The sequence below is a fragment of the Taurulus bubalis genome (genome assembly GCF_910589615.1).
Source record: "Taurulus bubalis genome assembly, chromosome: 7".
Classification (NCBI taxonomy): domain Eukaryota; kingdom Metazoa; phylum Chordata; class Actinopteri; order Perciformes; family Cottidae; genus Taurulus; species Taurulus bubalis.
Genome location: NC_136595.1, coordinates 22,259,841 through 22,273,621, shown reverse-complemented (window position 1 = coordinate 22,273,621; position 13,781 = coordinate 22,259,841). Strand labels below are relative to the sequence as shown.

At 40.1% G+C, this 13,781-nt stretch overlaps 1 protein-coding gene across 1 annotated transcript; it reads left to right on the top strand.

Moving 5' to 3' along the window:
• Positions 1-417: 417 nt before the first annotated feature.
• On the top strand, positions 418-13,761 carry tnni3k (TNNI3 interacting kinase; the record flags this gene model as incomplete). The annotated part of the gene is made up of 25 exons (XM_079220422.1): positions 418-457; positions 784-892; positions 1,052-1,137; positions 1,362-1,459; positions 1,879-1,989; positions 2,090-2,188; positions 2,294-2,432; positions 2,515-2,659; positions 2,754-2,858; positions 2,999-3,093; positions 3,177-3,326; positions 3,823-3,906; positions 4,004-4,060; positions 4,691-4,783; positions 4,872-4,929; positions 5,016-5,210; positions 6,068-6,172; positions 6,266-6,318; positions 6,959-7,011; positions 7,568-7,700; positions 8,134-8,243; positions 9,282-9,341; positions 9,415-9,584; positions 12,208-12,284; positions 12,525-13,761. 25 exons carry the CDS (start codon positions 418-420, stop codon positions 12,605-12,607), a joined length of 2,508 nt encoding a protein of 835 aa, XP_079076548.1. The 3' UTR covers positions 12,608-13,761.
• Positions 13,762-13,781: the final 20 nt, after the last annotated feature.

Here is a 13,781-nt window from a genome sequence, read left to right as displayed (position 1 = left end):
CCTCATCCACATCACTGCTCTACATAGACGTGTCCATTGTCTCATAACAGTCAAGACAAACTCGTTTTTCTTAACAGGCCTTTTTCACTGCAGACATTTTGGTCAGGCTTAACTAATAACTATGTTAAATATTGATATATATATTATAGATACATATACGTATTCATAATATATATAAATAATCAATATAAATTGATACTGTACAAGCACACAATCACACAGAAACCTGCCTGCTGTCATTTAGAGGGAGATCAGTTGTCGTAGTTGTTCGGCATTCCACTCAAAGGTGTTTATTTTTAGCCCACAGCCATGATCCCCCCTTTATCTGGACCTGTGCAATTGTGGCCGAGTGAGAGATTGTATTACTGCCTTACCAAACTATACAGCAGATAATACACGGGAAGAGAGACCGTATCAATGGGAAATTACAAATCAAGACCATCTCAGACGTGCACAGGTAATATTTGAGTTTGCTTGTGATTGTGTGGGGATATTATTTATTCCAGCTAAGAACGAGGTTTGAATTGAAGGAAAAAGAAAGACGGGAGGGTTGGGCGTTAATGTTGGCTGTCATCACAGTCACCAACACTAACAAGTTGCACAATCCTTTTCCAAACTTAGTGTCTGACAATTAAATATAGAAGAGTTAAAATATCGTTGTTTGGACTCTATTACATTTAGGAGGTACTATATGAGTATTTCTGCTTATGGGCAATGATGAGCGATGTAAATAAAATGTTTAAATTGTTATTCTTTTTAAACCATGACGATGTGGCTGTGAAGATGAGTGGAAGAAGAAGGTGGGCGAGTCGTACGCCGTGATCCTAGAGAAACTGGAAGATGATCTCCTGCTCAAAGACAAAGAGATCGTGGACCTCAAACTTGCTTTCAGGTTGACAAAAATCATTTTCTGTTTTTAAAACAAGGAATTCAGTCATTGTATAAAGTCTATTTTGATGGCTCAAGTGTTGCTTTTTCAGTCGCCTTACTTTCCTGTGTCAGTCGCTTGTCAATTCTCACAAGCGGGTGATGTTGACTTTCTTTGGCTCAGCTCTGATGAAGCTTTTCAGAAGGTGAACTTGAGCTACCGAACAGAGAAGGGGCTGTCGCTGCTGCATCTGTGCTGCATATGTGGAGGTATGCATGACTACTCGAGTCTATTAATAACTCCTCAACAAACCGTGGCAGTGTGAGGAAGGATTACTATGAGCTGACTGACATTGTTGTCTGAAGATGACCTCCCTGATGTTATAGTCACACACATTGTACCTAAAGATTCAATATAAACAGTTAAAAGTGGAGAAATAAATGTGTTTTTTTGAGTGAGTTATTTTAGCAGCACATCATTTATTTGTGACCAGGTAACAAGACCCACATCCGCACCCTGACGCTCAAAGGCCTGCGTCCTTCCAGATTGTCCAAGAATGGATTCACTGCGCTCCACCTGGCTGCATACAAGGTGACCACAATTAAGGAGCAATATTTACAGAATTTAAATATTTTCATAAAGTGTTTCTAGGTGCAATCCACGTCTTTGTCTTGCTTGTATTGTTATGTGGTGGAGAGCCTTCCTACCACATGGTGGAGTGCAAGTACCAGTGGTGGAAGAAGTACTCTGATCTTTTACTGGTAAAAGTAGCAATACCTCAGTGTAGAACTACTCCCTTACAGGTAAAAGTCCTGCATTTAAACTCTTACTTAAGTACAAGAACATCAGTATCAAAATTGAAAGAACCAAAAGTGAAAATGAGTCCTGCAGAATGGCCCATTTCATAATAAAATATATGACCGAGTACATCACTTTATTGTCGCAGCTTGTAGAGATGGAGCTGATTGTAATTGCTTTATATAAGGGCTCGTGACTCCACTGTACCACAGGACAATGCTGAGCTGTTGACTGCACTTCTCCACGGAGGGTCCGACGTGCAGCAGGTGGGCTACGGTGCCCTCACTGCCCTGCATGTCGCCACGTTGGCTGGGCACCACAAGGTGAGCCACGTAATTGCAATTACCGTGAGGAAAATGTCGTACAGCTCCAGACTTCTCATTGCTTTTTCACACGTGGTAATGTGCCATTCCTCTCCGACAGGCAGCAGATATACTCCTGCAGCATGGAGCGTATGTGAATGTTCAGGATGCTGTGTTTTTCACCCCACTGCACATTGCTTCTTATAACAACCACGAGCAGGTAAATTGCTCGTATTAACCGCAGCTGCATTCGTAACTGTGATAAATAAAACACTCTGAATTGATATGCGTCTTCTCACCTCTCTCCTCTCCATCTGCCATTCAGGTGGCAAAACTGCTGCTCAAGTTTGGGGCAGATGTGAATGCAAGTGGTGAGGTAGGTGACCAGCCTCTGCACCTGGCTGCAGCCAAGGGTTTCCTCAGCATCATCAAGCTCCTGATGGGGGAAGGGAGCAAAGCTAACGGTGAGCCTGCATTTAGTTCAGATTTTCTTAAGTCCGTGTGGACAGGATTAACTCTCCTTTACTTTGCTGCCGTTCTCTCCAGTTAATGCCCAGGACAACGAAGATCACGTCCCCCTCCACTTCTGCGCCCGCTTTGGTCACCACGAGATCGTGCGTTTCCTCCTGCAGGGCAACTTTGACGTGCAGCCTCACTCTGTCAACATCTACGGAGACACACCATTACACTTGTAAATGGCTTCCAGCGTCAGTATGCTTCTGCAAGTTTTTTTGGAAGATGACATGAAGCGGAGATGAATTGCTGTGTTTAATGTGTCTCATTAGGGCCTGCTATAATGGGAAATTTGAGGCGGCGAAAGAGATTATACAGCTTTCTGGCACAGACAGTCTGTCGAAGGAGAATATATTCAGCGAGACTGCACTTCACAGGCCTGAAAAACCGAATCACTGATGCATACACATAATGTGCATGCTTTGTAATGCACAGTTCAGATCAGAATATGTGATCATCCCTTTTAACGTGCGATTCATGTTCAGGGGTGATAATGAGTACTTGTCTCGTGTCACAGTGCGTGCACCTATGGAAAAGACCTGGAGATGATCAAGTTCCTGTTGAGCCAGAATGCTATGAGCATCAACAATCAGGGCAGAGATGGACACACAGGTGACTCGAAACACGTGCAGTTTGATCAAGTGCAGGACCAGTTGTGTTTTTCACTATCGTTCTATAATAAATACTCTCTTTAGCTCTTCACAGTGCCTGTTTTCACGGCCACATCCGCCTGGTGCAGTTCTTGCTGGACAGCGGGGCAGACATGAACCTGGTAGCCTGCGACCCCAGCAGGTCCAGTGGGGATAAGGACGAGCAGACCTGCCTGATGTGGGCCTATGAAAAAGGTCTGTCTTCATGGTGACGAGCTGTCAGAAAAGATTGAATGAAAAACTAATATCAAAGGGATAGTTCTGGTCGTTGGAAGTGAGGTTGTATGAGGTGCTTATTCATAGTCATCGTATTAGATGATGGTCGGCATGACCTCGGCTTCAACGAACTGGAGCAAAGCAATGTAGTGCAGTGGACGGGGAAGTCAGCAAAACTTACTTGAGTCACATAAAAAAAATAATAGTAATTTTACTTTGCAGAGCATTTTGGTCAACCATGACGACTTTGGTGAACTAACCAAAGCCACACAATAACACAAACAAACGAACAGAACAAACGAAAACGTCTGTTTTTTCCCTGGTGGTACACAGCAGTACATTGCTTTGCTACTGTGCCAGTACTGCTTCTCCAAACTGGGGCTGTATTTCACTGATTGTGGATAAGTACCTCATGCAACACCACTTCAAAAGACCAGAACTATCCCTTTAACATACTTGAGTTGTACTTCCTCAGGTCATGATGCCATTGTCACATTACTGAAACACTACAAACGTCCAGATGACTTCCCCTGCAACGAGTACTCACAGCCGGGAGGGGGTGAGTTACCCCTCTAGATGTTATTGTCTGGCCTAAATAAAAAAATAAAAAATCACATCAAATCCTCCCATTACTGAACATGTCGTCTCTCTTCCAGATGGGTCTTACGTTTCTGTCCCGTCTCCGCTGGGAAAGATCAAAAGCATGACTAAAGGTAGCGAGGCGGAGTGAAGCACAGCAGGTTTTCCCACATTTCACATCACTTGTCAGCTGACATGACGGCACACGCTCTCTGTTGCTAAGGGAGGCGACTCAGCTGGGGATCACACCTGCTGACGTCCTTACCACTGACACTACAGACCTGTCTGTGTGATATTCATACTTAATATCTGATTGGTCTGATTTGGATGAAACCGATTTTTAAAGCCTCTGAACATCAAGGGTTGAACATAAAAAAATAATTATACCAATTGGCCCAAAGAGGTTTCAGTTACTAAAACTTAAAGAACAAACATCTGCATGTTAGAGTGCACTATATATATATATATATATATATATATATATATATATATATATATATATATATATATATATATATATACCTGGTAGCGTAAATTAATAATATAAAAAAACATAAAAACCTATTTCAATTATTTCAAACTTGACTATTTTATCTGAAAATGGTAACCGACTCAAAGTAGACCAGCATGCACCTGCCCATATATTATTTCCATAAATAGAAAAAGCTGCCGTAGCGTTGTGAGGGCAATGATGCATTGAACTCTTGTAAAGCTCTCCATTGATGAGATCAAATGTTTCTAAAAATGTTGCGCTCTGTTTTCAGAGAAGGCAGAAGTTCTGCTGCTCAGGGCCAGCCTCCCATCTCATTTCCATCTTCAGCTGTCCGAGCTGGAGTTCAATGAGATTATTGGATCAGGTAACTCTGTTCATAGGTTTTCTGCTCCCTTTGCTACATGCTTCAGATAATCAGATGATAGAACAAATTAAATCTGTTTCACACTCAGGCTCCTTCGGAAAAGTCTACCGAGGCAAATGCAGAAACAAAATTGTTGCCATAAAACGGTACTTCTCCACTTCTAATGATGACATTTAACATCCCATCAGGGGGGAAACCAATGAGTATCTTCACTATCCACTGTTGATTGCAGCTATCGAGCCAACACGTACTGCTCCAAGTCAGACGTGGACATGTTCTGCAGAGAGGTCTCCATCCTCTGTCGCCTCAACCACCCCTGTATCATCCAGTTTATGGGCGCGTGTCTGGACGACCCCAGCCAGTTCGCCATCGTCACCCAGTACGTCTCTGGAGGCTCTCTGTTCTCGCTGCTGCACGAGCAGAAGAGGTGAGGACGGAGCTAACAGGATATTATCCCGCCTGTAACGGGCCTCACATTTTGTCCTCCGACACACATAAGATACTAAACTTTAGGACTTTTAGGAACACTTTGAATGATTTAAGTCAAAGCAGGATTTAAACCAGAAATTCAAAACAATTGGACACGGTCATACAATCCAACACAACAGCTTTGTATGTGTTAGTGCTGGCAGAGTTGGCAGATTAATAAAGTCGTCGATGGACAGAAAATGTAATCAAGTAAAGCAACAAACATTTTTGATAACCCAAGAATCATTTAAGTGATTTATCAATGTCAAATATTATTTGTTTACAGCTTCTCAAATGTATATGCTACTTTTCTCTCTTTTATTGCATTACAACTTAGATTTGACATTGTTGATCAGAAAATGGGAGTACAACAAAACAAAGGTATCCTTCATTGCAGGGCTCTTGTAGTGCAATGCATTCCACCTTAAAGGTACTTCTGGTAAATTCAACAAGTCAAGCTTAAAAAAAAAACAGTCAGGTGTGTTAACATCAGGTCCGTTTGATTCCTCGCACACTTTGAAGGAGACTAAATCCCGATGTTGAGACCTAAAAAGAGCTCAAACTACCTTAAGAAATTACTCAGTGTTTTACAAGGACATGTTTGCACAGCACAGCCAACTATTTCAGGTCTCATTATCCTCCTTGGAAGCAGGGAGGATCATCATTGATCCAGATGAAGTGTTCCGCAAACTGTGTGGCCAGGTGCTGTCTTTATAGACCAGCCTATTGATCTGTGTAAAGTGCTGTGTGTGATTGGCAGGGGCACATTGATCTGGCACTAAGTGGCTGCCGCTTTAATGATGTGTCAATGGACAGGCTTATCGACCTGCAGTCCAAGCTCATCATTGCCATCGACGTGGCCAAGGGCATGGAGTACCTGCACAACCTCACCCAGCCCATCATCCACAGGGACCTCAACAGGTGGGTGGCACAGTAGCAGCCGGTGTGGTGGGATGGTGCGAGCAGATTAGAGAACCGTTGTCTTTACTAATGATTGACTTTACATCCTTCCAGCCACAATATCCTGCTGTATGAGGATGGACATGCAGTGGTGGCAGATTTTGGAGGTAAGAGACATTTTGCAGTGGAGAAGAAAATTTATTATTTTGTATATTTGTAATGTGAGACTATGTTGATGTTGTGCCTCACACACTTTAATCAACTCAGCTCCAGCTCCACTTGGTCAAGTGCAAGAATAAGCTTTAAATGGAAATAACTGTGTAGCTAACGCCCAAGAAAACTAGCTAAATAGAAGCTAACCTTATCTCACCGAGGAATGTAAAGTGTAACTCTTAAGATAAGAAACACTTCTGGCGGTCACGTGGCTTCTCTCTGCCACCTGATAACTGCTCGGGTTCAACACCCGTTTTGACTCAGAACCAACTGGTTCTCAACGTTTGTGAAGCTCAACGTTGTTAAACAGTGAAACTATTTCTAGCTCAACGTTGCAATTTAGAGAAACTTGACATCGCAGACTTCATTTCGTGCTCGCAAAGTGCACGGCATAACTTCAAATCATGAAGTTAAAGCTTAAGTCAATAGTTCAATTGTTAATAACATATTTATTTCTATCAAACCCATTTTATTCAGATGGTTAACTCAACACTCCAGGGATTTTCCTTTTTAGTCTGGCAGCAATGTTTCTGTTGATTCACTGCCACCTAGTTTTTTTTTTTTTCCATTGCATGACATTCTCTTTCTCTTCAGAATCTAGATTTCTAAAATCTGTGGATGAGGACAACATGACCAAGCAGCCGGGGGTCAGTGCCGTTTTCCTCTCTTTGATTTATGACACGAACAAAACCTTTTGGAATGATTTTTCCCTCCCTTTTTGGCCAAATACGCTCACACCATCTGCAGCATCCATGGAAGAATAAGGCAGGAGATCAAGCAAGAGCTTCTGCTGGCACCTGCCATCAATTACCCACCAGCAAAAAAACCAAAAAGAAAACTGCCTTCATGCAGATTTTGTCTCGATGTGCTGACTCATCGCTACCCAGAGTGCTTGGCCTGCAGTTTGGTGTTAAGTGTGTTACATCTCTTGAGGACTGCCTGTTGTAAGGAACTACTTGCCCTTGCTGGGACGCAGTGTTTGTCAGTAATTGGGCCTCAGTTTGTGTGTGTGTGTGTGTGTGTGTGTGTGTGTGTGTGTGTGTGTGTGTGTGTGTGTGTGTGTGTGTGTGTGTGTGTGTGTGTGTGCATGTATATGTGTGTGTGTTATGTCTACAAAATAAAAAAATCTCTCTAAGGCAATAAAGATTCATATGAATGTGTGTGTTTGTGCATATATGCATGTGTGTGTGTGTGTTTGTCTAGAACCTGCGTTGGATGGCTCCCGAGGTGTTCACCCAGTGCACTCGCTACTCTGTGAAGGCAGACATGTTCAGCTACGCCCTCTGTCTGTGGGAGCTGCTCACTGGAGAAATTCCCTTCGCTCACTTGAAACCAGGTATTTTGGCCCGAAATTGTGATAGCTTATGTGCATATAAGAGGCAAACCCCTGAGAAGACCTCACAAGAGACCTAGATTAAATCATATGAGACATGAGTCACAGCAGGTGTAGAGATAACACAATAGCACCTGATTAATTAGCCTCCATTTTAGTTTAAGAGAATCCACTCAACATCACCTGAAACCACAAATGTCAACCTCATGGTGGCACTTATATCATCTGTCCACCTTAGACGTCTCTACAAAATCTCGATCACTGTCATAGATATTTCAGTCTGGCATTTCTGTCCAGAAAGCTAGCATGGCTACACATATTTTGATCTACCAATGACAAAATATATTAAAAACACATACAAACTATATATAATTTGAGCATAAGCACAGAACAAAAAGGCTGTCTAACTAAACTCAAGTCGTTCTTCTGTCCACAGCTGCTGCAGCAGCGGACATGGCCTACCATCACATCCGGCCTCCTGTTGGCTACTCCATCCCCAAACCCATCTCTGCTCTTCTGATGAGAGGCTGGAACGTCTGCCCAGAGGTAACTGACTGGACTATACCTCCGTGTTGAATTTCATCTGAGCTCTGATCAAATAATTGTTCTCAATTCATTGACAGTACATTGTGTGCACTATGAGCTCCTCAACCAGGTGTTGCTGGGTAGTTTCAACCTGCAAAATAATCTCACCATTAGCATCCTTTCATATGTCGTTAGCTATTTATACTCTGGCTCAGGAGGGACCACTGATGCTGAGTAAGCCGCTTCTGCAAACATGTCCCCAGACGATACATTATTGCACGGCTGTTCGCATTTATGAGCACACATGGCGTGTATGATCGTCCACGCAGTGCTGCCATGTTCATAATTAGCCAGGCCTGTTTTTGTCCTCGGCCTCATTAAGACACATTATGACACGGCCCAGCATGCTGGTACATTGCTCCCTCTGTGGCACGTCTCCTTCCTGTTTGCTCCCTGCTGTGATCGCCTTGTCCCAGCGCAACTTTGTCAGTGCACTTTTAATAAGAGTGTGATCCTAATAGGAAGTCAATGTACAGTGCAGCAGCTGCCAGGGCCTTTAAAAGCGGCACACGCTGATCTGTGTTTACAGTAACATGTATTTGTCAAAGCCTGAGAGAAGCAGATTTTACAACACTTCTCTCAGATGTGCGACACAAATATATTACTGACAAATAATATGTGAACAAAACAGGAGGAGTATTTACTAAAATCATAAGTAAAGAGCTTTCAAAGTTTGTCGTGTGTTTTCTTTCTTTACTGCGTTGTCCTTGTGTTGTTGTTGTTGTAGTGTGGCGTATTAAAGCAGCATGCACAGACAGGCCGTGGCCTCTATCTGAGGATGCATAATTGAACAGCCGTGTTTGTTCTTCTACAGTGAGGAAAGAGATCTGAGGACTGCTTTTGAAGCGGAGTTCACCTTTGCTTCATGTGTGGGTGGACTAAAAATGAGTCCAACATACTGGACACTGAGAGAATACAAGTGTGTCCGTCTGTTGTGGGAAACAAATGATTGATTGTTCAAGCGGAAATAAATTACAGTCAGCTTTTTTCCCATTTCAGGACAGGCCCGTGTTCTCCGAAGTGGTTTCCAACCTGGAGGAGTGCTTGTGCAATGTGGAGGTATATATCATCCCCCATATTCTTACATGTTGAACACCGCAGTGCACGGTTCCTCATGTTGTTTGTGTGGCAGCTGATGTCTCCAGCCTCCAGCAACAGCAGCGGCTCCCTGTCGCCCTCCTCCTCCTCTGACTGTCTGCTCGGGCGAGGAGGACCCGGCCGGAGCCACGTGGCCGCCCTGCGCTCCCGCTTCGAGCTGGAGTACGCCCTCAACTCTCGCGCCTACGCCTTCTGGAGTCAGAGGTTAGAGCGCTCGCGTCTCATGCTGGAGGCGGAGAGTAATCTACTGCACAATGACCACGTTCACTCTCAACCAGTAACCCACCCAGTCTTAAAGCAGGTTTTAATCAGCTGAAGTTGTGTGCATGACGCGTTGGTTACCCTGCTGTTGTGTCTTTCTAGTTAAGTGACTTAACCATTTCTTTGTGAGGCAAAAGAACACAATTTCTTTATGTTTTTTTTGATTGTCACGCAACTGAATAACAGACATAAAGATGACGAACTAACTGCAACTTCCCCGGCTGACACAATAGTTGGCTTTTAGCTATATTTTATTATTGCTCAGGTATTTACAGTGCAGCAAAATCTGTGATATTTCCCTTCAATAACAGGATGCCACTCTCAGAGCTCTCATTAGTTGAAAATGTTTGATGTTGTCATTTAAGAGAGAGCACAGATGTTCAAATGTTTTGATTTAGTTAATGATCTTTACAAGTAAGTAACAGGCAGACTTCAAAATGTGTTGAAAGAGCGGCAACTAAGAAATCTGAAGTGGTTTTCCACCAGGGGGAGTTAAATTAAATGTTTTGTCTTTAACCTCTGCTAACAGGAATGTGTCTGAGTTCCTAACGTGGACAGGCGAAACGACTCCCTTTGAACAATTGGTATACCAGTAACAGTTAATACCAGTCCAGAGACTTACTGGAACAGTGAGGATTTGTAGTTGCCGGGATACTGAACAGGAAACAAAAGGGAAGCAAATGCAATAAAACATGCATGGCATCCTGGCCGAGGGGAACGGCCTCCGTGAGGCGCCTGACTTTCATGCTCTGTGCTGTGTGCGTCTCCATGTATGTGTCGGAGCCTGGTAACAGTCGCTATGAACCCAGAAACAAGAGGTGGGGTTATTGTGGTGGAGCAATGTCTTTTCTGTAAATCCCCTGGTGCTCCATCAGAAGTTAAACACAACCTTTATGGGTGTTTACATCCACAAAAAAGTGTAAATTCCTCCACATGGGGTTTACTTTTTTTTTTTTTTACAGATCATGAATGTATTGCAATATATATATATATATATATATATGCATATATATATATATATATGCATATATATATATATATATATATATATATATATATATATATATGCATATATATATATATATATATGCATATATATATATATATATGCATATATATATATATATATATGCATATATATATATATATATATATATGCATATATATATATATGCATATATATATATATATATGCATATATATATATATATATATATATATATATATATATATATATATATGCATATATATATATATGCATATATATATATATGCATATATATATATATGCATATATATATATGCATATATATATATGCATATATATATATATATATATATATATATGCATATATATATATATATGCATATATATATATATATATATATATATATATATATATGCATATATATATATATGCATATATATATATATATATATATATATATATATATATATATATATATATGCATATATATATATATGCATATATATATATATATATATGCATATATATATATATATATATATATATATGCATATATATATATATGCATATATATATATATATATATGCATATATATATATATATATATATATATATATATATATATATATATATATATATGCATATATACAGGTAAAAGCCAGTAAATTAGAATATTTTGAAAAACTTGATTTATTTCAGTAATTGCATTCAAAAGGTGTAACTTGTACATTATATTTATTCATTGCACACAGACTGATGCATTCAAATGTTTATTTCATTTAATTTTGATGATTTGAAGTCGCAACAAATGACATGACAGTGGCATGGAGTCCATGAGTTTCTGGCACTGCTCAGGTGTTATGAGAGCCCAGGTTGCTCTGATAGTCCATGCCACGCCGCATTAACGCAGTAATTGAGGCAAAAGGAGCTCCAACCAAGTATTGAGTATTGTACATGCTCATATTTTTCATTTTCATACTTTTCAGTTGGCCAACATTTCTAAAAATCCCTTTTTTGTATCAGCCTTAAGTAATATTCTAATTTTGTGACACACGGAATTTTGGATTTTCATTTGTTGCCACTTCAAATCATCAAAATTAAATGAAATAAACATTTGAATGCATCAGTCTGTGTGCAATGAATAAATATAATGTACAAGTTACACCTTTTGAATGCAATTACTGAAATAAATCAAGTTTTTCAAAATATTCTAATTTACTGGCTTTTACCTGTGTGTGTGTATATATATATATATATATATATATATATATATATATATATATATATATATATATATATATATATATATATATGCATATATATATGTGTGTGCAGATTGTGTGTGTGCGGTCGCCTCGTCAAACCCGTCATCAATTTTGTACACTGAACTCCTGAAGAGAAAGTGAGAGCAGCTCGCTATTAGGCCGGACATTACATATTGAATTTCTCCTGCTTCTATTCGGCTCATCTCGCCTGTCTCTCTCCATGTAAACGAAGCTGTATATATTCCTGGGCTGGTGTTGTTTCGCGTGTCGATTAATGAGTGAGGGAAGATTTGATGTGCTTTATTTTTCAGTGAGCGCCGTCGAGCGTCCGGAGGCCCACTGGAGGAACTCAGAAGGAACATGCAGTTTTCTCCTGTTGATCGAAATGGTTTGTTTGCAGTATATATGTAAAAACGTCTTCTTAAGCAATGTTGATAGTGTTTTTTACCTGACAATAACTTGCTTATTTTATTCTATATACAATTTCTGTTTCCTTTCAGTGTCATTTTTGTACTTTTTGCCATTTTTAAACCTTTTTGCAAAGTGTGGAATAGTCCATATTATTATCATCAACAAAACCGACCATAAATGATGAGTCATAGTTGTTATTGATTTGTCTCTTTTTCAGGGTACGTGTCTGATCCCATGAGCACCATGAGACTCTGCTCTTCTTACAGTGGCAGCAGTGGAAGCTTTGAGGACAGTAACTAAACCCCTCTTTTCCATATTTATTAATGCAGACATGCATGCCTGTTATTGGCAGTTTAATTTAAGTAAAACTGTATGAATAGATTATAGAAGTAGTAGATATTGTGAACTAACTTGCAAACCAATTTGTAGTTTGTTGTAGCATACTGTATTTGTATGAGTTGTTTATGGATTTACAGTACATTAGTTAGTTCCCAGTTTGTGGTTTGTTTATACATTATGTAAACATTTTTTAAATATATTGTTGGTGCTTTTGTTTTGTAAATACTGTATGTGTGAGGAGCACAATCAGTTTGTGTGCACATGGTTTGCATAAATCGGTGTGCCGTCATTCAATGTACACACATCTTCGTTCAAATAAAAAAGAAGAAGAAGCAGAAAGTCACTATTCATCTCCATTATTCATCTTTATTATTTTTGAGTGGCCAAATCACACAAATGTTCAGTCACTGACAGGTGAAATGATGAAGCCTCATAAACTCACGCTAGCCATACAAATCTGATGAAATAAATACAAATAAATATGAAGTATCTTTATTTTAATTTTAAATAAGAGGTAGTGTTAGCGGCAATAATGGCACAAGTCAGTGCCTAGATTTGACCTTTCACAAAGTTTCATTCCGCTTATTATTAACCCAATATTGAATGATGTCATATAAACAAATAACTATGTCAAAGCGCTAAAACTGTCATTAACACAAGACACAGTGCAATTACAGATCTCTGATCAAAGCTGTGCCGTAACATCAGTGGAAATGTAAAGTGTACTTGGGACAGCCTAAGCTGTGGGACTCCAACAACGATGTATTATTCAAGGGTTCGTCAGCGTGAGTGGAAGAGTATCTGCTTACAGGGAATCGGTGATAGCAGATACCTCTCACACTACGCCTCTTTGTTACCAACAATAGGACGAGATGGTCTATTGTAAACATGTCATACCGCAGTCAAAACTCATCATGCAGCTTCTTCTTTTTGGTGATTGAAGGATGACGTCTATTTAGGAAGCCATTGTAATGTAAACACAGAAACAACAAGACACTTGAGGGCCTCTCTCATGTTATCTCGTATTCACTTCTGGAAAACTGACTAATAAACCAAATTGACTACCACCTGATTGTCTAACGGCTCGTTTTTTAAATGTTCACTTATGTAATGTAGCTTCTTATGTATATTTTCT